This window comes from Salmo trutta, chromosome 35 (assembly GCF_901001165.1).
Source record: "Salmo trutta chromosome 35, fSalTru1.1, whole genome shotgun sequence".
Classification (NCBI taxonomy): domain Eukaryota; kingdom Metazoa; phylum Chordata; class Actinopteri; order Salmoniformes; family Salmonidae; genus Salmo; species Salmo trutta.
In genome coordinates, this window is record NC_042991.1 from 27197440 (window position 1) to 27225046 (window position 27607).

At 43.2% G+C, this 27607-nt stretch overlaps 2 protein-coding genes across 3 annotated transcripts in view; both read left to right on the forward strand.

Moving 5' to 3' along the window:
• Nucleotides 1-6869, forward strand: part of LOC115174968 (connector enhancer of kinase suppressor of ras 3) — a 45872-nt gene extending 39003 nt beyond the window's left edge. Inside the window, exons 10-13 of the mRNA XM_029734043.1 lie at nt 561-685; nt 4587-4777; nt 4913-4999; nt 5607-6869. Of these exons, the coding sequence (XP_029589903.1) occupies nt 561-685; nt 4587-4777; nt 4913-4999; nt 5607-5935 (732 nt within the window). The 3' untranslated portion in view covers nt 5936-6869. The remainder of the gene's footprint in view (nt 1-560; nt 686-4586; nt 4778-4912; nt 5000-5606) is intronic.
• A 1922-nt stretch (nt 6870-8791) lies between these two features.
• ipcef1 (interaction protein for cytohesin exchange factors 1) lies at nt 8792-19308 on the forward strand. Of its 2 annotated transcripts, none has more exons than XM_029734044.1 (10): nt 8792-10183; nt 10443-10465; nt 10769-10962; nt 14117-14190; nt 14693-14764; nt 15669-15736; nt 16577-16671; nt 16850-17060; nt 17665-17834; nt 18142-19308. In XM_029734044.1, exons 1-10 carry the CDS (start codon nt 10170-10172, stop codon nt 18346-18348), a joined length of 1128 nt encoding a protein of 375 aa, XP_029589904.1. In that variant the 5' UTR covers nt 8792-10169; the 3' UTR covers nt 18349-19308. The 2 variants fall into 2 exon arrangements, with proteins under 2 accessions (XP_029589904.1, XP_029589905.1); XM_029734045.1 differs by having other exon boundaries at nt 8796-9548.
• The last annotated feature ends 8299 nt before the right edge of the window (nt 19309-27607 follow it).

The window sequence follows — 27607 nt, forward strand, 5'->3', positions numbered from 1 at the left end:
AACTAACAATTCATCCCTTCTTCCTATTTTTTCCTCAAAAAAAGAATAGCACAAAGTCCAACCATGAATTGATGTCAGACGTCTTTTGAAGGTGACTCATGTTCACAGATCATGGGTCTAGTGTGACTGAATAGGCTTTGTGTTTCAGAACCCGTTTAGGATGTGTGTTTTAAATAGATTGCATAGTCCTTCAAATGTCAGAAGTGGGCTGAGTCAGTGTGCCCCGACTACACTGTAATCTCGCCAGGTCTGGATTTTACCAAAGGGAAATTTGCTTAATTCGAAATAACGCCATGTAACGCATTAGTATTTTGCTGATTATGTTGCTGATCGTTATGGTGAAGTTGTCTAATTTTAGCAGCTAAGCTACCTCAAGCCAATCATTTAACACAGATTTCTGTCATTTTAGTGTTTTTATTTGACAACATTTGGAAATATCTGGGAATCTTCCGCTACACCCGCAATAACATCAATAACATCTGCTAAACACGTGTATGTCACAAATAAAAATGTATTTCATTTGATTATTATAACAACTATTTTGTTGTTTTGTGTGTTAGAGCGCCCTGAGTATGCCTAAGATCCAGTCTCCAAAACATGCCTGTGAAGCCCGCATGAAAAAAAAGAAGCCAGCCATTCTGGACCTATTTATCCCTCCTCCCCCCACTGTACCCTATACCCCACGGTGAGTATCTGTCTGTCTGTCGGTCGGTCGGTCGGTCGGTTTGACTGTCTGTCAATCTGTCGGTCGGTTTGACTGTCCGTCCGTCCGTCCGTCTGTCCGTCTGTCTGTCGGTTGGTTTGACTGTCCGTCTGTCTGTCTGCCTTTCTGTCTGTATCTCTGTCCTCCTCAGGCTTTAGGTTTGGGATAACACCAACTCTTGTTTAGTCCATTAAGTCCCAAACATGTACTTAGAACTTCTGTTGAAATTACTGTTTGGGAAGAAAAAAATATTTGTACCCCTACAATGCTGGATACTGCTCTGTCAGCTGGATACTGCTCTGTCAGCTGGATACTGCTCTGTTAGCTGGAAACTGCTCTGTTAGCTGGAAACTGCTCTGTCAGCTGGATACTGCTCTGTTAGCTGGAAACTGCTCTGTCAGCTGGGTACTGCTCTGTTAGCTGGAAACTGCTCTGTCAGCTGGGTACTGCTCTGTTAGCTGGAAACTGCTCTGTTAGCTGGAAACTGCTCTGTTAGCTGGATACTGCTATTTTAGCTGGATACTGCTCTGTTAGCTGGATACTGCTATTTTAGCTGGATACTGCTCTGTTAGCTGGATACTGCTCTGTTAGCTGGGTACTGCTCTGTTAGCTGGATACTGCTCTGTTAGCTGGATACTGCTATTTTAGCTGGATACTGCTCTGTTAGCTGGATACTGCTCTGTTAGCTGGAAACTGCTCTGTTTACATTTACATTTAAGTCATTTAGCAGACGCTCTTATCCAGAGCGACTTACAAATTGGTGCATTCACCTATAATATCCAGTAGAACAAACACTTTACAATAGTGCATCTAAATCCTTTAAAGGGGGGGGGGGGGGGGTTAGAAGGATTACTTTATCCTATCCCAGGTATTCCTTAAAGAGGTGGGGTTTCAGGTGTCTCCGGAAGGTGGTGATTGACTCCGCTGTCCTGGCATCGTGAGGGAGATTGTTCCACCATTGGGGTGCCAGAGCGGCGAACAGTTTTGACTGGGCTGAGCGGGAACTGTGCTTCCTCAGAGGTAGGGAGGCGAGCAGGCCAGAGGTGGATGAACGCAGTGCCCTTGTTTGGGTGTAGGGCCTGATCAGAGCCTGAAGGTACGGAGGTGCCGTTCCCCTCACAGCTCCGTAGGCAAGCACCATGGTCTTGTAGCGGATGCGAGCTTCAACTGGAAGCCAGTGGAGAGAGCGGAGGAGCGGGGTGACGTGAGAGAACTTGGGAAGGTTGAACACCAGACGGGCTGCGGCGTTCTGGATGAGTTGTAGGGGTTTGATGGCAAAGGCAGGGAGCCCAGCCAACAGCGAGTTGCAGTAATCCAGACGGGAGATGACAAGTGCCTGGATTAGGACCTGCGCCGCTTCCTGTGTGAGGCAGGGTCGTACTCTGCGAATGTTGTAGAGCATGAACCTACAGGATCGGGTCACCGCCTTGATGTTAGTGGAGAACGACAGGGTGTTGTCCAGGATCACGCCAAGGTTCTTAGCACTCTGGGAGGAGGACACAAGGGAGTTGTCAACCGTGATGGCGAGATCATGGAACGGGCAGTCCTTCCCCGGGAGGAAGAGCAGCTCCGTCTTGCCGAGGTTCAGCTTGAGGTGGTGATCCGTCATCCACACTGATATGTCTGCCAGACATGCAGAGATGCGATTCGCCACCTGGTTGTCAGAAGGGGGAAAGGAGAAGATTAATTGTGTGTCGTCTGCATAGCAATGATAGGAGAGACCGTGTGAGGATATGACAGAGCCAAGTGACTTGGTGTATAGCGAGAATAGGAGAGGGCCTAGAACAGAGCCCTGGGGGACACCAGTGGTGAGAGCACGTGGTGCGGAGACAGCTTCTCGCCACGCCACCTGGTAGGAGCGACCTGTCAGGTAGGACGCAATCCAAGCGTGGGCCGCGCCGGAGATGCCCAGCTCGGAGAGGGTGGAGAGGAGGATCTGATGGTTCACAGTATCAAAGGCAGCAGATAGGTCTAGAAGGATGAGAGCAGAGGAGAGAGAGTTAGCTTTAGCAGTGCGGAGAGCCTCCGTGACACAGAGAAGAGCAGTCTCAGTTGAATGCCCAGTCTTGAAACCTGACTGATTAGGATCAAGAAGGTCATTCTGAGAGAGATAGCAGGAGAGCTGGCCAAGGACGGCACGTTCAAGAGTTTTGGAGAGAAAAGAAAGAAGGGATACTGGTCTGTAGTTGTTGACATCGGAGGGATCGAGTGTAGGTTTTTAGGTGTTAGCTGGATACTGCTATTTTAGCTGGATACTGCTCTGTTAGCTGGATACTGCTATTTTAGCTGGATACTGCTCTGTCAGCTGGATGCTGCTCTGTTAGCTGGAAACTGCTCTGTTAGCTGGAAACTGCTCTGTTAGCTGGATACTGCTATTTTAGCTGGATACTGCTCTGTTAGCTGGATACTGCTATTTTAGCTGGATACTGCTCTGTTAGCTGGATACTGCTCTGTTAGCTGGGTACTGCTCTGTTAGCTGGATACTGCTCTGTTAGCTGGGTACTGCTCTGTTAGCTGGATACTGCTCTGTTAGCTGGGTACTCCTCTGTTAGCTGGGTACTGGTCTGTTAGCTGGATACTGCTCTGTTAGCTGGAAACTGGTTGGTTAGCTGGATACTGCTCTGTTAGCTGGATACTGGTCTGTTAGCTGGATACTGCTCTGTTAGCTGGAAACTGGTCTGTTAGCTGGATACTGGTCTGTTAGCTGGATACTGCTCTTTTAGCTGGATACTGCTCTGTTAGCTGGGTACTGCTCTGTTAGCTGGATACTGCTCTGTTAGCTGGGTACTGCTCTGTTAGCTGGGTACTGCTCTGTTAGCTGGATACTGCTCTGTTAGCTGGAAACTGGTCTGTTAGCTGGAAACTGGTCTGTTAGCTGGATACTGCTCTGTTAGCTGGATACTGCTCTGTTAGCTGGAAACTGGTCTGTTAGCTGGATACTGCTCTGTTAGTTGGATACTGCTCTGTTAGCTGGGTACTGCTCTGTTAGCTGGATACTGGTCTGTTAGCTGGATACTGCTCTGTTAGCTGGAAACTGGTCTGTTAGCTGGATACTGCTCTGTTAGCTGGGTACTGCTCTGTTAGCTGGATACTGGTCTGTTAGCTGGATACTGCTCTGTTAGCTGGAAACTGGTATGTTAGCTGGATACTGCTCTGTTAGCTGGATACTTCTCTGTTAGCTAGGTACTGGTCTGTTAGCTGGATACTGCTCTGTTAGCTGGGTACTGGTCTGTTAGCTGGATACTGCTCTGTTAGCTGGATACTGGTCTGTTAGCTGGGTACTGCTCTGTTAGCTGGGTACTGCTCTGTTAGCTGGATACTGCTCTGTTAGCTGGATACTGCTCTGTTAGCTGGGTACTGCTCTGTTAGCTGGATACTGCTCTGTTAGCTGGATACTGCTCATTTAGCTGGATACTGCTCTGTTAGCTGGGTACTGCTCTGTTAGCTGGGTACTGGTCTGTTAGCTGGATACTGCTCTGTTAGCTGGGTACTGCTCTGTTAGCTGGATACTGCTCTGTTAGCTGGATACTGCTCTGTTAGCTGGGTACTGCTCTGTTAGCTGGGTACTGGTCTGTTAGCTGGATACTGCTCTGTTAGCTGGGTACTGCTCTGTTAGCTGGATACTGCTCTGTTAGCTGGATACTGCTCTGTTAGCTGGATACTGCTCTGTTAGCTGGATACTGCTCTGTTAGCTGGATACTGCTCTGTTAGCTGGGTACTGCTCTGTTAGCTGGATACTGCTCTGTTAGCTGGATACTGCTCTGTTAGCTGGATACTGCTCTGTTAGCTGGGTACTGCTCTGTTAGCTGGATACTGCTCTGTTAGCTGGATACTGCTCTGTTAGCTGACATTGATGTTGTTTCTTCTTTTCCTCTCATCACAGAGATGAGAAGCCTAAAGTCAGTGTCAAACTGAGACCAAAGGGTTCACAGTCTCCAAACTCCTTCCTGGATGAGGGCAGACGGTGCTTCACCATCGCAGACTATGACAACAAGATCAGAGTCTGCCCCCCTCTTGAGCCCAACCTCCAACCAGCCCCAGTAGCCCGCCTGAGACAACGGACATCCACACGGGGTCAGTACCCTAACATACACACACACACACAAACACACTTTTACCCAGATTAATCAAAGTAGCATTCTGCTTCCATTTCACTGACTTTTATTGATTCTTTACCATTGAAAAGATTGATATTTGAACTCTTTACAGGTAAATCACGGCCCCTGTCCATGCCTGTAGAGTCGTGTTTGGGCATGTCTGATTCGTCCTCCAGACCCTGGCCCCAAGGGAGAAAAGGTACGCCTGCTACATCTATAGCACTGGGTGCCAAATGCATCCCAAATGGCACCCTATATAGTGCACTACTTTTGATTGAGGCCCCGATCAAAAGTAGTGCACTATATAAGGAATAGGGTGCCATTTGGGACGAAACCTAACTGAGGCTAATCCACTGTTATCAGAATGACCATTTCACAAGCTCATTTACACTGCAGAACACACTGAGGCAGACTCAGATTGCATGCCTTGAATTCTTAAGTCGTTGTTCATTAACTTTGGGGTAAGCCCCAGCATAACCAGTGTTGACTTTGGCCGCAACTACTTCTTAGACTCACTTATTCTTAAACAGCGATGGTTTGGCGGATGTTGTGAGACAAGTGTGTTCATTTGTGTATGTCTATGAGTATATCATGTGTGTTCGATGAGTATATATACATGTACCAGTGTAAGTAGGCCCAAAGGTTTTACTGGTCAGATCAGTCAGGAAAAACTAGTTTCTAGCTCTAGTTATGCATCTACAGTATATGCCAGCCCCATGCTGAGATTCCTGTCTTATATATGGTTCTTGCATGGTGATGATGTTCTTGGATGGACAATGAAGTCCTATTCTATCCTACTCTTGCAGGAGAGGACATCCTGCACAGATACCTGAGTAACGAGCGCATCGCCTCCATCTCTGAGGAGGCCTCGTTCTTCCCCCTACCCTACAGACCTCTGGAGGGGCGATCTGGCCAGCTGGTCCGTGGTGTCGACCACATCCGGGGCTCCCAGTGCTTCATCAATGCTGACCTGCACAACAGCGCCACCATCCCCTACCAGGAGGCATCGTCTAAAAAGGCCCCGGCTACGACTATGACCCCTAGTGCTGCTGCTGCTACTCCCAAACGCCCTCCGTCTGAACCCTCTTCGATCCTGGGAGGCTGGCTAGCCCGCCTCAGGCTGTTGAGTCATTGACGAGTGCCTCGACCTTATGGACAGTGGACCGTGTGTCGCCCCCACTGCCTTTACCTTGCTCTAATCTAACAGTGGTATGGTTTCTCCACTCAGTATTCTGACTAACACTTACCATACCTGGAACGTTCTGTTGGAACTTGGAACACTAAAACAGCCTTTGGAAGCTTTGCTTCATTTCAACGCCACATAGCCTAGGGGTAGACCATTTGGTTGGATCTCTTGCTTCATTTCAACCCCACATAGCCTAGGGGTAGACCATTTGGTTGGATCTCTTGCTTCATTTCAACCCCACATAGCCTAGGGGTAGACCATTTGGTTGGATCTCTTGCTACATTTCAACTCCTTGGCGTGACAGACTGTTGGTTTAGATTCAATATGCTGACAGATTCAGAATGTTTCGTGGAGGGACTGGAGAAAATGACAAGGATGAAGAAGTATTATAGAAACTTTCTGTTTCTGCTAATTTTCCTAATCAAGAGAAGGACTATCATTCAGGTTTAGGGAACATTAGCCTTGCTTCTGTAGGTGAACTGTCCTATGTGTAAATTGTTAAGTTATTTAGTTCGTGTCTGTACAGATTTCTTGTACGTATGTTTAATCATTTTAAGAAGTTGATTTGATTTTTGTACCGGTTTATTTTGTATTTCGTTTCATGAGTTGATATATAGATATAATTAAAGCCTATCATTTTTATTTGAGATAATGTGCTTCTCTTCATAGTGTTTCATGTTACTATGCGATGGACATAACTGCCAGTTGGCCTTTCTTAAAGCTACCGTATGAAAACCCTTGATCCACTGCTGTTACAAATAGTGTGTGTGTTTGTGTGTGTGTGAGTGAGTGTGCATATTTTTGTGAAGTTCAGGTAACATTTCAAAAAAGTGTAACTACTTCATCTCATTAAATGGTCTTCAATAAAACAGGTATGATTCAATGTGAAACTATAACATGATGTCATGACCAGGAAGACACTGAGACACAGATAGTGCCTTAGCAACACTAACCATACATACTAAACATATGCAAGAGCTGTGAAACTTGTCTTAAAGGAGGATAATCAGTGTCTTCATTCCAATAATAAAATAGAAAAAAGTTTTACGCAGAAATGTCTAGCAACTCAAATCAAATTGTATTAGTCACATGCGCCGAATACAACAGGTGTAGACCTTACAGTGAAATGCTTACTTACAAGCCCCTAACCAACAGTGCAGTTTCAAAAAATATGGATAAGAGATAAAAGTAACAAGTAATTAAAGAGCAGCAGTAAAAAATAACAATATATACAGGGGGGTGCCAGTACAGAGTCAATGTGCGGGGGCACCGGTTAGTTGAGGTAGTATGTACATGTAGGTAGAGTTAATTAAAGTGACTATGCATAGATGACAACAGAGAGTTGCAGTGGTGTGAAGAGGGGAGGGGGGCAATGCAAGTAGTCTGGGTAGCCATTTGATTAGGTGTTCAGGAGTCTTATGGCTTGCAGGTAGAAGCTGTTTAGAAGCCTCTTGGACCTAGACTCGGCGCTCCAGTACCGCTTGACGTGCGGTAGCAGGGAGAACAGTCTATGACTAGGGTGGCTGGTGTCTTTGACAATTTTTAGGGCCTTCCTCTGACACCGCCTGGTATAGAGGTCCTGGATGGCAGGAAGCTTGGCTCCAGTGATGTACTGTGCCGTTCGCACTACCCTCTGTAGTGCCTTGCAGTCGGAGGCTGAGCAGTTGCCATACCAGGCAGTGATGCAACCAGTCTGGATGCTCTAGATGGTGCAGCTGTAGAACCTTTTGTGGATCTGAGGACCCATGCCAAATATTTTCAGTCTCCTGAGGGGGAATAGGTTTTGTCGTGCCCTCTTCACGACTGTCATGGTGTGCTTGGACCCTGTTAGTTTGTTGTTGATGTAGACCCCAAGGAACTTGAAGCTCTCAACCTGCTCCACTGCAGCCCCGTCGATGAGAATGGGGGCGTGCTCAGTTCTCTTTTTCCTGTAGTCCACAATCATCTCCTTTGTCTTGATCACATTGAGGGAGAGGTTGTTGTCCTGGCACCGCACGGCCAGGTCTCTGACCTCCTCGCTATAGGCTGTCTCGTTGTCGCAACTCACAATATTTTTCAAGTGCTTTGCAATATGAATACCTCTATGATAGTTTCAACATTTTCTAAACTATAATAAAAAGGTGCAATTTCACTTTTGGTTGCTTCTTTCTTGTTTGTTCTTTCTTATCACAACAATAATTACTTAGAAATAATGATCTGATTGCCATTTCAAAACATAATTATAACATATTGCAGAACTTGAAGAAGTTGTTTAATGCAGACAGATCATGAGGCAGAGTTTGACATAGCTTCCCATTAGGTACAGGTGTCAATTCAACGCAGGTTCAACGTAATTTCATTGAAATGACGTGGAAACAATGTTGATTCAACCAGTGTGTGCCCAGTTGGTTAAAGCTCTGTTACTGTTTGATCACAGAAAGGTCTATAGCCAGCCCTACATGGTATTTCACAATCAGATGGGAATCTAGGATTTAGGCGTTCTAATTCACTGGTACACACTACGCAGATCAGACAGGCAGCCCATGTCTGGAAAGAGGTTTAGTTGTGAATTGGAGAACAAATCCCAGATAAAGTATTTTATGAGAGTAATGCATGTGATGTAATATGATCATATGCCTAAAGATTAAGGCTCAGGTCCTCCATACTCAACTAGCGTATCAGCGGTCCCCAAAAAATAAGAATAATAAAAACATTTTTTTTATTATTATTTATTATTATTGTTGGTATCATATAAACACATGTAAGACATGGAAGAATGCATAGAATTGTAGGAAATTACCTTAAAAACAGCAAAAACAACAAAAATATCTGCCCCATGCAAAATGTGTAGAATTGCAGGAAATTAGTTTTAAAACTGCAACATATTCTCTCCACAAACAAGAGGGGCATGGGTTGCGAAGTGGGGGTTTGTTACTATGCTGAAAAATTACATTATCCATCCGGACTTTTGCCACCTAGAAAATGTGTGCAACCGGACCTTCTCAAATAGTACTTGAGTACCCTGGCCCAGGTGTTCTGAAGGAACTATCAAGTTGTTTTCAGCCTGCATTAATTTGATTATCATGCCCTAGTAGCCTAAGGTATGCAGACTTTAAGAACTACGGCGACTTTCAGTGGCGGATGACAGAACAGCATACATCAAGCATATCACGGAGGAAACGGTCGTCACTAGTTACCACAGCCACAAAGTCATAAACTCCGCCCATTTGTACAATTCCTCGTTTTAAAAATGTATTTTAAACCTTAACCTTAAACCAACCATACTGCTAACATTATGCCTAACGTTAAATTAAGACCAAAAAGCACATTTTTGTTTTCAATTTTTTTTGTTGCTAAAGCCAATTTGGACTTTGTGGCTGTGATCACGAGTGGAAACGTTGAAATGTTGAACCAAATAGAAGATTAAGAATAATGACCGGAAATCGTTCATCATCAGCAGCAAGGGCAACAGCAGAGAACGCTTCTTGATGCTAAAATTGTGTATTTTCATGCAATTGCTGTCTCTTCACGAAGAACACAATGCTTTCAAAGCATCTGTAGAGTAGACTTCTTCGTCTGATGGGTTGGATAATGCATTTTTTCAAAAGTTTGTTACAGGTTGAGGAGGCGTTGTGTAGAAGTTGTTTTTCGTCTGATTTAATTCATTCAGCCAATCATTATTCAGAAGTACCGACGTTAAAGTATCCGTGTTTCATTTAACCTTTTTTTTATGCGTGGCATTGTTATCCTCGTCAGACACTTTCTAAATGATATCTAACACACTGCCTTCATATTAAATTACATGCTACCTGTGAAATCTAGACTGCAAAATGAAGGTTCATGATTGTGATTTTCTTATATGAGCAAAGGTATTTTCAATCTGTAGCCGAATACAAGTAGATAGTACACAGCGCGGTGTCTAAAATATAAGAGTGGTGTTTGTCCAACCTGCCGCGATGCATTTGAAGATGAAATGTGTCCTCGTGCAGTAATAACCCCAAATAACATTTGCAGTAAAGCTCCTCTCACTCCCATTTGTGCTTACTAGTGGGCTAATGTCTTCATTTGATCTCTTGCATGTAGTTTGATCAAACCACGAAAACATATTTGGGGTGATAAATGCTTAACATGTATATCATTTTGTAAACCCATGTCACTACATTTTGGAGAGCAAGACAGACATGCTGTTGCCATGTGAAACCGGATGCTGTTTTATCTGTGAGTTAGTGGTTGGTGGTGACAGCAGCGGGAGGAGGGGGGAGGGGGGTGTATGTAACTGTTGGACTGTACAATGCCCTACATGTAGGCTATACTTGGTTTGGCAACGTTAAGGAAGGGTATGCTCTTCATGTGCATCCTCTTGTCATTCTGAGAGTCTGTATGAGCTGTTGTGATTGATGGCTCCAGCATGCTGGTGACATGCTGCTGTAATAGGATCTCTCTTCTCTCTGGATCAAACTCTCCTGGTGCCGAACAGTACCTTCAGGACCGTGGTTGGAGGTAAGATAGCTAGACGTTCTAGAAAGGGTAGGATCAACACCTCTCAGCCTATTAGATTACATTACAATGTACAGATTCCATTATTTTAACATGGGCTTTTCCTAGTTAGCCAAATGTGGAATACAAAGGGCTACTTTATGGTAAAGTGTTGAAGAAAACAATACTTGCCTGCCTCACTGCCTCAACCAAAGGTCTAGATGACCTGGTTACAAATAACAAAGAGTAATATACTTTAAGGACATAGTCGTCCTGTCTGTCTGCCTGTATTGTAGCTAATGTTGCAGTGCCTGTGTCTGTCTGTAGGTCCCATAGGTAGGCCTACCATAGGTGATTCTGTGATGAGCCGTCGCAAGGTTTCTTTGAAGGAGCTGGGTCAGGTGGACTGCCAGGGCTGGCTCTACAAGAAGAAGGAAGGCAAGGGCTTCCTGGGAACAAAATGGAAGAAGTACTGGTTTGTTCTGAAAAAGATCTCCATGTACTGGTACACTGGTCAAACGGTGAGTCCTAGTGTTGTGTTGTGTTATCCCATTGTGCTAATCTATGTTGTTGAGTTGTGCTAATCTAATCTGTTGATCTGTGTTGTGTTAGATTAGATTAGCACAACTCTGTGACCTATGTCGTTTTGCTAATCTGTTGTTGTGTTCTAATATGTGTTATTGTTGTGTTGGGACTGAGTCTGTAAACATTTTATTAGCTAAATCTCAAAATGCTTTAGTTTAGGGCAGGGATGGGGAACTGGCGGCAGCCCCAATTTTGTAGGCCTGCGGACCAATTTAAAAATAAATAAATAAAAACGAACTTACTGTTCAGTTAGAATAATAGAATACTCAAGGTGCTATTTAGACATTTAGTTGTGCATCAGCAGTCACTCAGTTACTCCAGGTCAGCTAAATATTTTTCGATTGTTAAATTAGTCTGGCGTCCAGCTATCTAAACTTGTAGTAAGCATGGTCGAATTACCGACCGGGGTGGGGCCCATTGATCATCAGTTATCATATTAAAAACTGCAAACTTTTGCCTCCACCTTATGGTAAAATATGTAGAATTGCAGCAAATTTGCTTTAATACAGCAACATTTTCTCTACACCCAATGGCAACATGTGAGGAATTGCAGGAAATTAACTTTAAAACTTTGCTGTAACGAGGGGGGCTGCTTTGCTCGCAAGGTACGGAGGCCCCTCATGATGAGTTCCATTCTTTGTCCCAGCCCCATCAAAGTTGCCCATCTCTGGTTTAGGGTATACAAAAATGTATGCTCATATTCAATCAAATGTATTTCTAAAGCCCTTTTTACATCAGCCGATGTCACAAAGTGCTATACAGAAACCCAGCCTAAAACCCCAAACAGCAAGCAATGCAAATGTAGAAGCACGGTGGCTAGGAAAAACTCCCTAGAAAGTCAGGAATCTAGGAAAAAACCTAGAGAAGAACCAGGCTCTGAGGGGTGGCCAGTCCTCTTCTGGTTGTGCTGGGTGGAGATTATAACAGTACATGGCCAAGATGTTAAAGCGTTCATAGATGACCAGCAGGGTCAAAAAATAATAATCACAGTGGTTGGCGAGGGTGCAACATAGAGTGCAACAGGTCAGCACCTCAGGAGTAAATGTCAGTTGGCTTTTCATAGCCGAATATTCAGAGTTCGAAAAAACAGGTACGGTAGAAAGAGAGATAGTCGATCATATGACCTATTGAAGAGATGAGTCTTCAATAAAGATTTAAAGTTCAAGACCGAGTCTGCGTCTCTCACAGATAGACAGACCATTCCAAAACAAATGGAGCTCTATAGGAGAAAGCCCTGCCTCCAGCTGTTTGCTTAGAAATTCTAGGGACCATAAGGAGGCCTGCGTATTGTGACCGTAGCGTACGTGTTGGTACAGTTGAAGTCAAAAGTTTACATACACCTTAGCCAAATTCATTTAAACTCTGTTTTTTACAATTCCTTGCATTTAATTCTAGTAAGAATTCCCTGTCTTAGGTCAGTTAGGATCACCATTTTATTTTAATGTGAAATGGCAGAATAATAGTAGAGAAAATGATTTATTTCAGCTTTTATTTCTTTCATCACATTCCCAATGGGTCAGAAGTTTACATACACAATTAGTATTTGGTAGCATTGCCTTTAAATTGTTTAACCTGAGTCAAACGTTTCGTGTAGCCAGCCACAAGCTTCCCACAATAAGTTGGGTGAATTTTGGCCCATTCCTCCTGACAGAGCTGGTGTAACTGAGTCAGGTTTGTAGGCCTCCTTGCTCTCACATGCATTTTCAGTACTGCCCACAAATTTTCTATAGGATTGAGGTCAGGGCTTTCTGATGGCCAGTCCAATACCTTGACTTTGTTGTCCTTAAGCCATTTTGCCACAACTTTGGAAGTATGCTTGGGGTCATTGTCCATTTGGAAGGCCATTTGCGACCAAGCTTTAACTTCCTGACTGATGTCTTGAGATGTTGCTTCAATATATCCACATAATATTCCTACCTCATGATGCCATCTATTTTGTGAAGTGCACCAGTCCCTCCTGCAGCAAAGCACCCCCACAACATGATGCTGCCGCCGCCTATCCCCCCCCCCCCCCCCCCCCCCCCCCCCCCCCCCCCCCCCCCCCCCCCACGGTTGGGATGGTGTTCTTCAGCTTGCAAGCATCCCCCTATTTCCTCCAAACATAACAATGGTCATTATGGCCAAACAGCTCTATTTTTGTTTCATCAGACCAGAGGACATTTCTCCAAAAAGTACAATCTTTGTCCCAATGTGCAGTTGCAAACCGTAGTCTGGCTTTTTTATGGCGGTTTTGGAACAGTGGCTTCTTCCTTGCTGAGCGGCCTTTCAGGTTAAGTCGATATAGGATTCGTTTTACTGTGGATATAGACACTTTTGTACCTGTTTCCTCCAGCATCTTCACAAGGTCCTTTGCTGTTGTTCTGGGATTGATTTGCACTTTTCGCACCAAAATATGTTCAGCTCTAGGAGACAGAACGCGTCTCCTTCCTGAGCGGTATGACGGCTGTGTGGTCCCATGGTGTTTATACTTGTGTACTATTGCTTGTACAGATGAACGTGGTACCTTCAGGTGTTTGGAAATTGCTCCCAAGGATGACCCAGAATTTCTTTTCTGAGGTCTTGGCTGATTTCTTTTGATTTTCCCATGATGTCAAGCAAAGAGGCACTGAGTTTGAAGGTGGGCCTTGAAATACATCCACAGGTACACCTCCAATTGACTGAAATTATGTCAATTAGCCTATCAGAAGCTTCTAAAGCCATGACATCATTTTCTGGAATTTTCCAAGCTGTTTAAAGGCACAGTCAACTTAGTGTATGTAAACTTCTGACCCACTGGAATTGTGATACAGTGAATTATAAGTGAAATAATCTGTCTGTAAACATGCACAAAGTAGATGTCCTAACCGACTTGCCAAAACTATAGTTTGTTAACAAGAAATGTGTGGAGTGGTTGAAAAATGAGTTTTAATGACTCCAACCTCAGTGTATGTAAACTTCCGCCTTCAACTGTAAATATTAAAACAGTAATGTGTACTACTCTCCCAGACAATGTTCCTCTAACCAACCATATTTATTAACTATCGTCTTGTTACATGAGCGTAATCAATTATGCATGTTATTGTTGTTTCTCTGTCACCTCTTGGTGTGTAGGCTGAGAAAGCAGAAGGATACATCGACCTTACACACTTCACTGTCGACCAAGCAACAGAGTGCAAGAGAAAGCAGTAAGGTTTTTCTTATTTAAAGTTTCCATTTGGCCTGTTGGAAACCCGAGTAGTGTGGGCTACACACCAAACGGTCACAGGAAATTGCTGGGCTTTTGCAAGTCGAGCTCATATGTAGTCTTTGTACGGTAACTCTTCCTTGCTGTCCATTGACAGTATATTTTAAGCTGTGGTCTGTATTATCACATGTAGCCTTCTTTCCTCTGTGTAAGTCATCAACCCTAAACCAAGTTTCTTTTGTTCTTTACGTTATGAACGCATGCTTAAGATGTCTGCTGTTGACCCCATTTTGTGGTTTCAATTTTGCTTCCTTCCAAAAATAACTCTCTCTCTCATAGTTAACACACAGAGCAGTATTCTGCTCTCTCCTTTAGTGTCCTATCCTGTCGTAGTAATGATAATAATTGTATTTGTAGAGCATTTTTCATATGTATACGCTCAAAACACTCAATGTCGTATTTGTTGATCTGACGGCTATGTTGTTTTGCCTGATCTCATTCAGTGCTATGAAGGCCAGCCATCCACAGGTTGTGACACTCTACTTTGCCGCCGAGAGTCTGAGAGAGATGAACAAGTGAGTATGTAAAAGAGGGGGGCAATGGAGGCAGGCCAGGAGGTTGTAGCCTACTTGTGCCAAATATTTTTTATAACTAAACCAAGATAGACCACAGCCTGTCATTTCCAATGGGAACAGATGAGACATAGTGGGCAGAACAAGGAAGGAGGTTTGCAGAGCCAAGCACGAGCTAGCGAGATCCTATTGGCTGGTTCTAGCATACATCTGCATATTTCCGTTAGGGAACGCCTACTCTGTGAAATGCGGTGTGCAATAACTGAATTCGACTTTGCACTCCTTCTAAACAATGTGATTTAAAAAAACTTTGGCAAAGGCTAACATCTGCAAAACTTTGTCCACTCTGTTCATAACATATGTTAATTTTGGGACATAAAACTGTATTGAGATCAAATGTTTAATGATGACAACATTTGCAAAATCTAGGCCAAAATCTAGGCCAAAATCTATCTTCTCCCACTGCCCACCAGTGGGCTTCCTCTCACTACCAAATTTGGTAGTGAGTGGAAACGCCAAGCAGATGCTTCATATTTATACATCCAGTGAAATATCTGGATCATTGTTCTATCTGTGTTTGTGCAACGCTGATGTCAAAAGGAACACTTACTGGTAGAGGATGTGGGCTGACACTATGAAAATATAGCCTATTTATGTGAACGGCTTTTTGTGTACTGTTTAAATGGTGTGAAAGTTGAATCTTATTGTATATTATCTCAGCTTCATTTGGTCTCATGGGGCCATATTAAAATGCCATTACAGTTACCCATCCTGAAGCTATTTCAGGAAGCTACAAGCTATTTGAGGAAGCATGTGCAAAGAGGACATTTGCCTCCTAAGTACATAAAACATTGGCCGTACTGGTCAGGTATTAGTGTTTTTAAGTCATGGCTTCTCAATGTTACAGGTGGCTGTCTAAACTGGCAGCAGCAGCGGCTGCTACACTGAACGAGTCGTCAGAGAGGAACACTGGGGGTAATGGACTCAAGACATTACATGGATATTTTTTTATGAAATAGTTTTGTTTGTTTTCTTGATGGGGAGAGCCAGAAATAAGCTAGGCGAACGATAGAGGGGAACACCATTGGTGTAGTGGAGGGTATATCCACTTATTTTACAGTGGGCATTGCGTATACACATGTTTTAATCTCCACTGATGCGTATCAAAGTAGTGTAGTGGAGGTATAAGTCATGTCGATTACTAGGGCTGATGGAACAGATCACGTTTAGCTTCAAATGTTGATCAACTATTCCTTCACATTTTAGGCGCAGCAGTGTACACACGGCGCTAGGCCTACGCGTGAAAGTTCCGAAATGCAATTGCGGGAAAACGCCCTTCTAAAATGCGCACCGCACAAAGTGAGCGGTTTAATGGACAGAAATCGAAATATCCGTTAGAAATTTAGGAAAGGGCGGGATTTAAAGATGCAACAACTTTCATGAGTTGCTACTGTGACTAGGATAATTCCTTTGGTTGATAGACAATAAAATAACTTTGAAAGAACCAATAGAACAGGAGAATGCATATGAGTAAATCTTTAGAAAAAAATGATTGCCTCCACGTTTCTGTGGTCGGATTTTAGTTATAGGCTACTTTGAAGCAAGGGAAGACGACACAATATTAAGTAAAACGTCCAGGTGTCAAACAATTAAGGAACAGGAACAATATCGTGATGGTAATGATTGGCCTAACTATCTTCTGGTAGATGAAAAGGCTTTCCCAAAAACCTCTATTAAATGGCAACTAGCTACAAAGTAGCCTATGTCTACCTGTCAGAAGGATATGATGATTATTTGCATCAATCCATCGTCTAGAGTGCTACAGTGAGGAGAGTGACCAAGAGGAAGTTGAGTCACTGGAGACATCTGCCGTGTTCCACTCTGAGCAGCTGACCATAGACTCTGTTAATGTGAGTGCTCTGTCCCATTCTACTGCTTTGTATGTATGAAGATTGTTCAGCGTTGATGCTACTTTGTGCTAGTGTTTAGACTCAGTGTCGACTCAGACTCTGTCTGTTGCTGTAGATAAGACAATAAGCCTCATGTTAACCCAGTGTGAATGTTGTTCTCTGTTCTCTCTCTGCCCAGGGAGATGTCCCCCCATCTTGCTCCACCTCGTCCCCCTGTCACTCCACTGTCCCCATGTCTGCCCCTGACAGCATTGTGACTTCAGAGAGCATGGGGTCCTGGCTGGATGTCCCTTCTCCAGAGAGGGCAGTGGGACAGGGCACTCCCTTCCACCCCTTCAGACTGGAAGAGGAGGATGGACCGGGGGCTGAGGCCCAGGGAGGAAAGGAGGGTAAACTGTTAGCTTCTCTGTATCGACACCACATCATCTCATTATCCTGTATCGACACCACATCATCTCATTATCCTGTATCGACACCACATCATCTCATTATCCTGGATTGACACCACATCATCTCATTATCCTGTATCGACACCACATCATCTCATTATCCTGTATCGACACCACATCATCTCATTATCCTGGATCGACACCACATCATCTCATTATCCTGGATTGACACCACATCATCTCATTATCCTGGATTGACACCACATCATCTCATTATCCTGGATTGACACCACATCATCTCATTATCCTGGATTGACACCACATCATCTCATTATCCTGGATTGACACCACATCATCTCATTATCCTGGATTGACACCACATCATCTCATTATCCTGGATTGACACCACATCATCTCATTATCCTGTATCGACACCACATCATCTCATTATCCTGGATTGACACAAAAGATGGCAGAGTAGCCTAGTTAACACCCACACCTCTATACTGCCTGTTTGTTCTTATGAAATTATTTTGAATGATAACATGTAAATTATGGCATATTTGTATGCTAATTCTTAATGTATTATTCTGATGATTTTTAGAGGGAACATCTGATGAAATGGAGGCACTGTACATCCATCTAAAGCATGCCAGACTTTCTCCAACTGGAGAACTGAAGAGGGACTTCAGAGCGTCATTCATTCAACGCTGCAAAAATGACAGAGTCAATGAGAAGCTGCATCTGGTTAGGACCCTCAACAGCACTTTAAAGGTGAGTCACTTCATTCTGGGTCGATGAGATCTCTGCTTACTAGAACAGGGTCATGTTCAGTAGGGCATGCCGTTATATCTTTTTCAAACAGAGTGTAAATGAGCATTTCTGCTGGACTAGTTTCAGGTAGTAGCTCCCCACAACCCTGATCTCTCATAGTTTGTCAATCAAACCCATGAACATGGACGTTTTAAGTTTGCTAATATTCCTTGGCTACAATACCCTTAGATGCACCTACATTAATTCCTGTTGAAATGTGAACAGCTGTACATGTCTTTTCAACAGTCTGATTTATATATTTGAATAGGCAAAAGAAGCCGACCTGTTGGCTATAGAACACGTGCTGGCAGATCCCATTCTTACTGCACAGAGGTATCGTCAATGGAGGGCTGGGAATGTGGTGCTACTGCAGGAGATTACTCGTCACAAAAAGGGCCCACCAGGTGGCAGCAGAGAGCAGTCTTTCCCCCTCGAAGCTCCACGGACCCACTGCACCGCTGAAACCAGTGTGTGACCAAGACAGAACAATGATAGGCATAGAGGCATCGGATACGATTCTTCACGGCCCGTATTTATAAAGCGGCTCAGTTTAGGAGTGTTGATCTAAGATCAGCCCCCCCCCTTAAGGCTAAACTGATTTTAGATCAGCACTACTCTGAGATACTTTATGAGTAGGAGCCCAGGCACTACTCTGAGATACTTTATGAGTAGCCCAGGCAGTACACTGAGATACTTTATGAGTAAGAGCCCAGGCACTACTCTGAGATACTTTATGAGTAGCCCAGGCAGTACTCTGAGATACTTTATGAGTAAGAGCCCAGGCACTACTCTGAGATACTTTATGAGTAGGAGCCCAGGCATGCCCATAAACAAAAAAACAACAGCATTGTATTCCTTATTTTATCGAGAATATTCCTGAAAATGTGCTGTGGATATTCCTATGCTTTCTTGTATGAATGGTTATCCATGTTTCTTAGTATTTTAATCACATTTTCTTTTATGACATGTGCAGTATAGTGCCACTTAGGGATTTTGGGAACAAGATGGTCCCTCTTTTAAAGGGAACCGCAATTCTAATGGGACATTTTGCATTCCTTTAGAAATGTGTTTGCTAAATCACAGGGTCATGTATCATATCACTGGGTACGGGTTGGGTGTTCTACTATTGTTCTAGTCACCATTGTTTGTAACACTGATATTAGGGAAGGTTGTTCTAGGTACACACCTTGTTCAATTAGTTTCACATCACTGAGTCTGGCCTAAGTACAGTCTGTCTAAATAACGTTTCCTGTCATAAGTAAATCAGCATTGACTGAATTATGTTTTTAATATTTTAATATATTTTATCATTCAAACTTTGTAAATATCTTGTACATTGTGTATGGTTTTGTGGAACGAACTTGTACTGTTTACATGTATCAATTTAACAAGAATATGCTAAACAAATAAAGTCAGAGCTTTTTGCTAAGTCAAAGCCTAATGTCGTATTGACTTATTATCGGTAGGCCACATGGCTCCAAATAGGCTACTGATGGCACGCATTGAACCTGCTGGTATTTCTGTACAGCAGCATTCACACATTGAAATTAGTATTAAGCACGACATCTGCAGTGGCAATGAAAAGGTCAAAGTATTGTTGTTGGCATGTGGACTAATATGTTGTTGAGTTGTGTTCTTACACTGGTACAGTCATGCCATATGAGAGATGTATGACTGCGCATGTGCGAAAATAAATAAAGTGCATTTTCCCCCGTTCTGGTTAAGACACCAATGATGAACATGTGTGTTTATTCCTCCGTTAAGTAAACCGGTATTCCTGTCCTGAAGATGTCAGCACCAACAGGTTATGGGCCCAGGAGGGAACATAGAAGCCGATGGAATAGATTATATTTCGACAGAGATGAAAAAAACTACGAGTTATGGGAGACAAAGTTTTTGGGGCACTTGCGTTTGCTTGGGCTAAAGGCCGCCATATTGAGCGTGGATGAAGATGAAGAAGACAGAGAGAAAAATGAAGAAGCCTACGCCGAATTGATACAGGTTTTGGATGATAAAAGCCTTTCCCTGATAATGAGAGAAGCAGCAGATGATGGGAGAAAAGCGTTGAAGATATTGAGGGAACATTATGCAGGTAAAGGGAAGCCACGTGTGATTAGCCTCTACACTGAACTAACTTCTCTTCAGAAAGCCGCTGACGAAAGTGTTACGGACTATATCATTCGTGCTGAGACGGCTATCACAGCACTGAGAAATGCTGAAGAGACTTTAAGTGACGGGCTGTTGATTGCAATGATTCTGAAAGGTTTGCCCGAATCATTTAAGCCGTTTGCCATCCACATAACGCAGAGTGACGAGCCGACAACTTTTGGCGAGTTCAAAACCAAGTTGAGGAGCTATGAAAGCACCGAGAAGTTTAGCGCCATTTCCACTGACGACAACGTGATGAAGGCAAGTAACATTAAAGTTAGCTGGCCAAGAGGGAGAGATAAAGGGACCGAGATAACCTGCTTCAACTGTGGCCAGAAAGGGCACAAGGCCCGGGAATGTACCGTTACTGGAGAGCGCAAAGAACGGAGAAAGTGGTGTAGTTTTTGCAAGAGCTCCACTCATACTGACGCAAATTGCAGACGAAAAAGAAGAGACAATGTGAAACAAGCAACAGATGCTGAAAGCCACACATTTGCATTCAGGATAAGTGACTGTCAGGTTAGTGGACTGAAACAGAAAGGGCTGATGGTTGATACGGGAGCAACGTCACATATAGTCACGGACATCGGGAAGTTTAAGGAGTTTGACGAGACTTTCAAACCGGAAAAACATTCCGTGGAGCTGACTGACAGAACAAGAACGAATGGTGTCGTGGAGAGGAGAGGTGCAGCGGAGGTTTACCTGAGAGACAACACGGGTCGTCGGGTAAAAACAACGCTGACGAAGGCGCTGTACGTGCCGTCGTTTCCACAGGACATTTTCTCTGTTAAAGCAGCGACAGCCAACGGAGCTTCAGTCAACTTTCGACAGGGGTGTAACAAGCTCATCCACAAGAACGGTACCACTTTTGACATCGAGGAGTACGATAGACTTTACTATCTTAACACTGTAAGTGATGAATATGATGATGGATGTCATGGGTGCTATGATATTCACACATGGCACAAAATTCTTGGCCACTGTAATTTTGAGGATGTGTCAAAGTTAGAAAATGTGACAGAGGGAATGAAAATCACAGGTAAGATTGACAAATCTACCCTCAACTGTGAAATCTGCACTCAGGGAAAATTTGTTCAGAGCAGAAACAGAGAGCCTGATGAAAAAGCAAAAGCGGCTCTTGAGCTTGTGCACACTGATTTGGCTGGCCCTATTGAGCCAGAGGCGAAAGATGGGTTCAGATATACTCCAGCATTTACGGATGATTATTCAGGGGCAGTTTTTGTGTATTTCCTAAAAGCAAAGAGTGATACTGTAAAAGCTACTGAGAAGTTTATTGCTGATGTGGCCCCTTATGGGAAAATAAAGTGTGTCAGGTCAGATAATGGCACAGAATTCACAGCCAAAGAGTTCCAGTCACTGCTCAGTAAGAACGCCATAAGACATGAAACTTCAGCCCCTTACTCACCCCATCAAAATGGGACGGCTGAGAGAAATTGGAGAACACTGTTCGAAATGGCAAGATGCATGCTACTTGAAAGCAACCTACCAAAGAACTTGTGGACATATGCTGTAATGACTGCTGCAGTAATTCGCAATAGGTGTTACAATAAGCGTGTAGGACAGACTCCACACTACATGTTTACTGGGAGAAAGCCTGATCTTTCAAAGATGAAAGAATTTGGATCTGTTTGCTATGCATATAGACAGAACAAGAAAAAGTTCGACTCAAGATGTGAAAAGGGTATTTTTGTCGGGTATGATAAAAATAGTCCAGCATACCTAGTCTACTACCCAGACACTGGGAAAGTTCTTAAAAACAGATTAGTCAAGTGTGTTACAAAAGGTGTAATCGAACACCAAACTCAGACAGATTTGGAAATCAGTGATGATCTTCATGGGGAGAGATTTGAAAACCCCATGCCGAAAGCCAAGATGGCAGATCAAAACTCAGAAGAGACACAAGATGTGCAAATTGAGACTTCAGATGGTCAGAGTCCACGCTATCCAGACAGAGCAAGGAAGAAACCCCAGTACTTAAAAGACTATGAGTGTAAAGTGAAATGTGATGACCAGATACCACCTAGTGTTGACTACTGCTACAGAGTAATGTGCAATGCACCACAAACCTTCAAAGAAGCAATGATTTCACCAAAATCAGAGATTTGGGCTACTGCTATGAAGGAGGAGATGGATTCCCTTAGGGAAAATGATACATTCACATTAACCACACTGCCAGAGGGTAAAAATGCAGTGGGGGGCAGGTGGGTCTATGCGGTCAAAAACAATTCAGATGAGACTGAGACATACAAGGCAAGATATGTTGCAAAGGGGTATAGTCAAGTGGCAGGAATAGACTATAAGGAGACTTTTTCTCCAACTGCAAATATGACATCAGTACGCTGTTTGATGCAGCTAGCAGCTCAGTATGACTTAGAGTTACATCAGATGGATGTCAAAACAGCATATCTACATGCTCCTATTGACTGTGAAGTGTACATGGAGCAACCAGAGGGTTTTGAAGTCAGGTCAGATACAGGTGAGCAACTAGTCTGCAAACTGAACAAGTCACTGTACGGCCTGAAACAGTCAGGAAGGAACTGGAACAAAATGTTGCATGATCACCTTAGTGAAAATGGTTTTACACAGAACCCAGCTGATCACTGTGTTTATAACAAACAAACTGCAACAGAAAGGATCATTTTGATAATTTGGGTCGATGATCTAATTATCGCTGCTAGTGATAGTGACTCACTCACAAGTGTAAAAGAAATGTTAAGTGAAAAATTTAAGATGAAAGATCTTGGGAGGCTTGGACATTTTCCTAGGCATTGATTTTACACAAAGTGAAGGGAAAATAACGATGAACCAAACAAGGTACATAACCAAGATACTGGAAAGGTTTGGTATGTCAGACTGTAAAACAAGGTCAACACCATGTGAACAAAAACTAAACTTTGATGGTGATGGTGAACTTATTGATTCAAAAAGGTATCGTGAAGTGATAGGCAGCTTGATATATGTGATGACATGTACAAGACCGGATATCAGTTGGATTGTCAGCAAGCTGTCACAATACCTATCAGAACCAAAAGAGCAACACTGGATAGCAGCTAAACATGTGTTGAGGTACTTGAAGGGAACAATGAATCAGGAGTTGTGTTACAAAAAGGGGGTGGAAAAACTCAACCTCGTAGCATATAGTGATGCTGATTGGGCAGCAGATCAAAGTGACAGACGAAGCATAACAGGGTATTGTTTTAGTTTAACTAAATGTGGACCTGTCATTTCATGGAGGTCTAAGAAGCAGCCAACAGTAGCTTTATCTACATGTGAAGCAGAGTACATGGCACTGGCTGCTACTACACAAGAAAGTTTGTACCTTGTACAGTTATTGGGCGAGATGGATAGTGAGTGCCAATATACACCAGTAACAATCTTTGAAGATAACCAAGGTGCAATTGCTCTGTCAAAGAACCCAGTGTGTCGTCAGAGATGTAAACATGTCGACATCAGATATCATTTCATTCGATCTGCACTCAGTGATGGTAAAATAAGTATTGAATATTGTCCAACGGCAGACATGGCTGCAGATGTTTTGACTAAACCTGTAACGAAGTTCAAAAATGAAAAATTCTTGGGTTACATGTTTGGAATATAAACTGACATTTGTGAGATGAATAACTGTAAGCTAAATGTGTTGATAAAGTTAGGTTGAATACGACTTGTACAGTATAAGAGCAAGTGGGGGTGTTGGCATGTGGACTAATATGTTGTTGAGTTGTGTTCTTACACTGGTACAGTCATGCCATATGAGAGATGTATGACTGCGCATGTGCGAAAATAAATAAAGTGCATTTTCCCCCGTTCTGGTTAAGACACCAATGATGAACATGTGTGTTTATTCCTCCGTTAAGTAAACCGGTATTCCTGTCCTGAAGATGTCAGCACCAACAATTGTAAAGAAACTGCATATGATTTCAGAAATACTCGTCAAAAAGTTATGTGAATGAAGTTGATGGAAAGTAGCCTGGAAGATGCAGGTGATATCTTGGCCATCTGTTGCAGGACCTTTTGTGTAAAGCTCAAAGAAGGATCCTTGGCTGGCTGCCCTCTTGTCAACCTCACTGCTGACACCAACTCAATTGAATGAGGAATGGGGGGGTTCTTCACTGTCTCTCCACTAGAAGTCACTGTTACGCCTGACGGATGGAGAGCTTGTCTTTGACTGCTTCTTTCTCAGATGGTGCATTATTCCCAACAAAGTGCACTACTTTTGCCCAGAGCCCTATAGGGCCCTATATAGGGTACCATTGCAGACATCATTGCCTTGCTGTAGGCCTCAGGGTAAGTAGGGGGAACTCACCTTGCAGCGTAACTAAGGTTAACAGAACTTTAAATGTGTTTCCCAGGAAAACACCTATGTTTTCCATGGATGCTATCCTATATGAGCCCCTGAGGGCTAACACAGTATATATTTAACTGGGGTCATACTGAAGGAGAGAGAAGACTGCAGTAGAGGGTATAGGAGAACTACCTAGTATACACTGCACTGTGTTATTAGGATGTTTAATGAAAAGGCTCTTTTCAAACTGACTATGTACTCTAAATTGGAGTGGTTACATGTGTGTGTGGTCTTGGAATGTCAGTGTGTATGAGCTAGAGCTGTTAAATAAGCAGTCACATTCCAAACACCTGATGACACAAGTTCTCTAAATGTAGAAGACGGAGTATGAGACGTCAAGAGGCAAAATGTCAAATAAACGATTAGATAGAATTTCAGAGTGCAGGTGTTTTAGAACAAACGGGTCAGAAAATATAACACTCTCTTTGTGTAGACACAAAGCAAGCTATTGTGGGGGCAGAGGTGTGGAATTAAGGCTTATCTAGACCTACTCATATCCAACTATGGCTCTGCTGCTTACAAACGGTAAAATAGTCTCAAAATGATTTAATCATGAGAGGATTTGGATGCAGGGCTGCCTGCTCCCCCCCCCCCCCCCCAAAATCAGCATGAACAGATTTTTTTGCAATTAACAGGAGATCCCTGGGTTATTTGCATATCTATTAGTCTCTGACGTTCTCCACTCAAGTGTACAGAGAGAAATGTAAACAGCAACTTGGTTGTCCCATTCATTAAAAATAATCTGAACTGCTCACACACACACTGGTGATGAGGAGTACATCATACACTGACTCATTAGTGTAATATGAATTAATGACTTGTGCTTTACCAATCCTCACAGAAATTATTTTATATGATGCTGACTAAATCAGGGGCTAATATTGCCTTTCCTAGAGTTCTATCATGTCAATATTATTTTTCTCTTTCGAAAGAGTATAAAAACCGCCTTGAACAATAAATGTTCTGAAAATGAAATTATACATTGAGTGAGAGAGATATGGCCTTGAGTAATCTGCAAAGACATGATAATGTTGGGGAAACATCAGCTATTTCCATTGGCGCATACTGAATGTCCATCCGTAAGAATGTCCTCGGCCAACATGAAGCTGGTTCAAGAAGGGCTATTTCTATTGGCGTATACTGAATGTCCATCCGTAAGAATGTCCTCGGCCAACATGAAGAAGGTTCAAGAAGGGCTATTTCTCGGTATGTTCTGTTTATGTGCATATTTAACAAACTGATTTGTCCTACAGTGCCTTCCGAAAGTATTAAGACCCCTTGACTTTTGCCACATTTTGTTACATTTCAGCTGTATTCTAAAATTGATTACATGAATACAAAACCACAGCAATCTACACACAATACCCCATGATGACAAAGTGAAAACAGGTTTTTAGACATGTATAAAAATCTGAAAAATCTTATTTACATAAGACCCTTTGCCATAAGACTCAAAATTGAGCTCAGGTGCATCCTGTTTCCATTGATCATCCTTGAGATGTTTCTACAACTTGATTGGAGTCCACCTGTGATAAATTAAACTGATTGGACATGATTTGGAAAGGCACACACCTGTCTAAATAAGGTCCCACAGTTGACAGTGCATGTCAGAGCAAAAACCAAGCCATGAGGTCGAAGGAATTGTACGTAGAACTCAGACAAGATTGTGTCAAGGCACAGATCTGGGGAAGGGTACCAAAAAATGTCTGCAGCATTGAAGGTCCCCAAGAACACAGCGGCCTCCATCGTTCTTAAATGGAAGAAGTTTGAAACCACCAAGACTCTTCCTAGAGCTGGCAACCCGGCCAAACTGAACAATCCGGAGAGAAGAGCCTTGGTCAGGGAGGTGACCAAGAACCCGATGGTTACTCTGACAGAGCTCTAGAGTTCCTCTGTGGAGATGGGAGAACCTTCCAGAAGGACAACCATCTCTGCAGCACTCCACCAATCAGGCCTTTTATGGTAGAGTGGCCAGATGGAAGTCAGTCCTCAGAAAAAGGCACATAACAGCCCGCTTGGAGTTTGCCGAAAAGGCACCTGAAGGCTCTCAGACCATGAGAAACAAGATTCTCTAGTCTGATGAAACCAATATTGAACTCTTTGGCCTGAATGCCAAGCGTCACGTCTGGAGGAAACCTGGTATCCCTATGGTGGCAGCATCATCTGTGGGGATGTTTTTCAGCGGCAGGGACTGGGAGACTAGTCTGGATCGAGTGAAAGATGAACGGAGCAAAGTATAGAGAGATCCTTGATGAAAATCTGCTGCAGAGCGCTCAGGACCTCAGACTGTGGCAAAGGATCATCTTCCAACTGGACAACGACCCTAAGCACACAGCCAAGACAACGCAGGAGTGGCTTCTGGACAAGTCTCTGAATGTCCTTGAGTGGCCCAGTCAGAGCTTGGACTTGAACCCAATCGAACATCTCTGGAAAGACCTAAGAATAGCTGTGCAGCGACACTCTCATCCAACCTGACAGAGCTTAAGAGGATCTGCAGAGAAGAATGGGAGAAACTCCCCAAAATACAGGTATGCCAAGCTTTTAGTGTCATACCCAAGAAGACTCGAGGTTGTAATCTCTGCCAAAGGTGCTTCAACAAAGTACTGATTAAAGGGTCTGAATACTTATGTAAATGTCATATTACATTTATTTGTGTTTTTTTTTATAGATGAGCAAAAAAAATAAACCTGTTTTTGCTTTGCCATTATGGGGTATTGTGTAAAGATTGAGGGAAAAAAACGATTGAATCCATTTTAGAATAAGTGTCATGTCCTGACCAGAGAAAGCTGTTATTTTCTATGGTAGAGTAGGTCAGGGCGTGACAGGTTTTTAAAAATCTAGTTTAGATTTTCTATGTTGTTATGTTCTAGTTTTGTATTTCTATGTTGGGTTTTTGTTTGGGATGATCTCCAATTAGAGGCAGCTGGTCATCGTTGTCTCTAATTCGAGATCATACTTAAGTAGGTGTTTTTCCCACCTGGGTTTGTGGGAGATTGTTTTTGAGTACATGTATGTTAACTCTTCGTCACGGTTTGTTGTTTTTGTTTATTCAGTTTATTTTGTATGTATTGCATAGTTTCACAGTTCAATAAATATGTGGAACGATAATCACGCTGCACTTTAGTCCGCTTCATCATACGACAACCCTGACAATAAGGCTGTAACGTAACAACCAGAGTAGAGACCAGAGCAGAGTAAAGCACTGGTCAAAAGTAGTGCACTA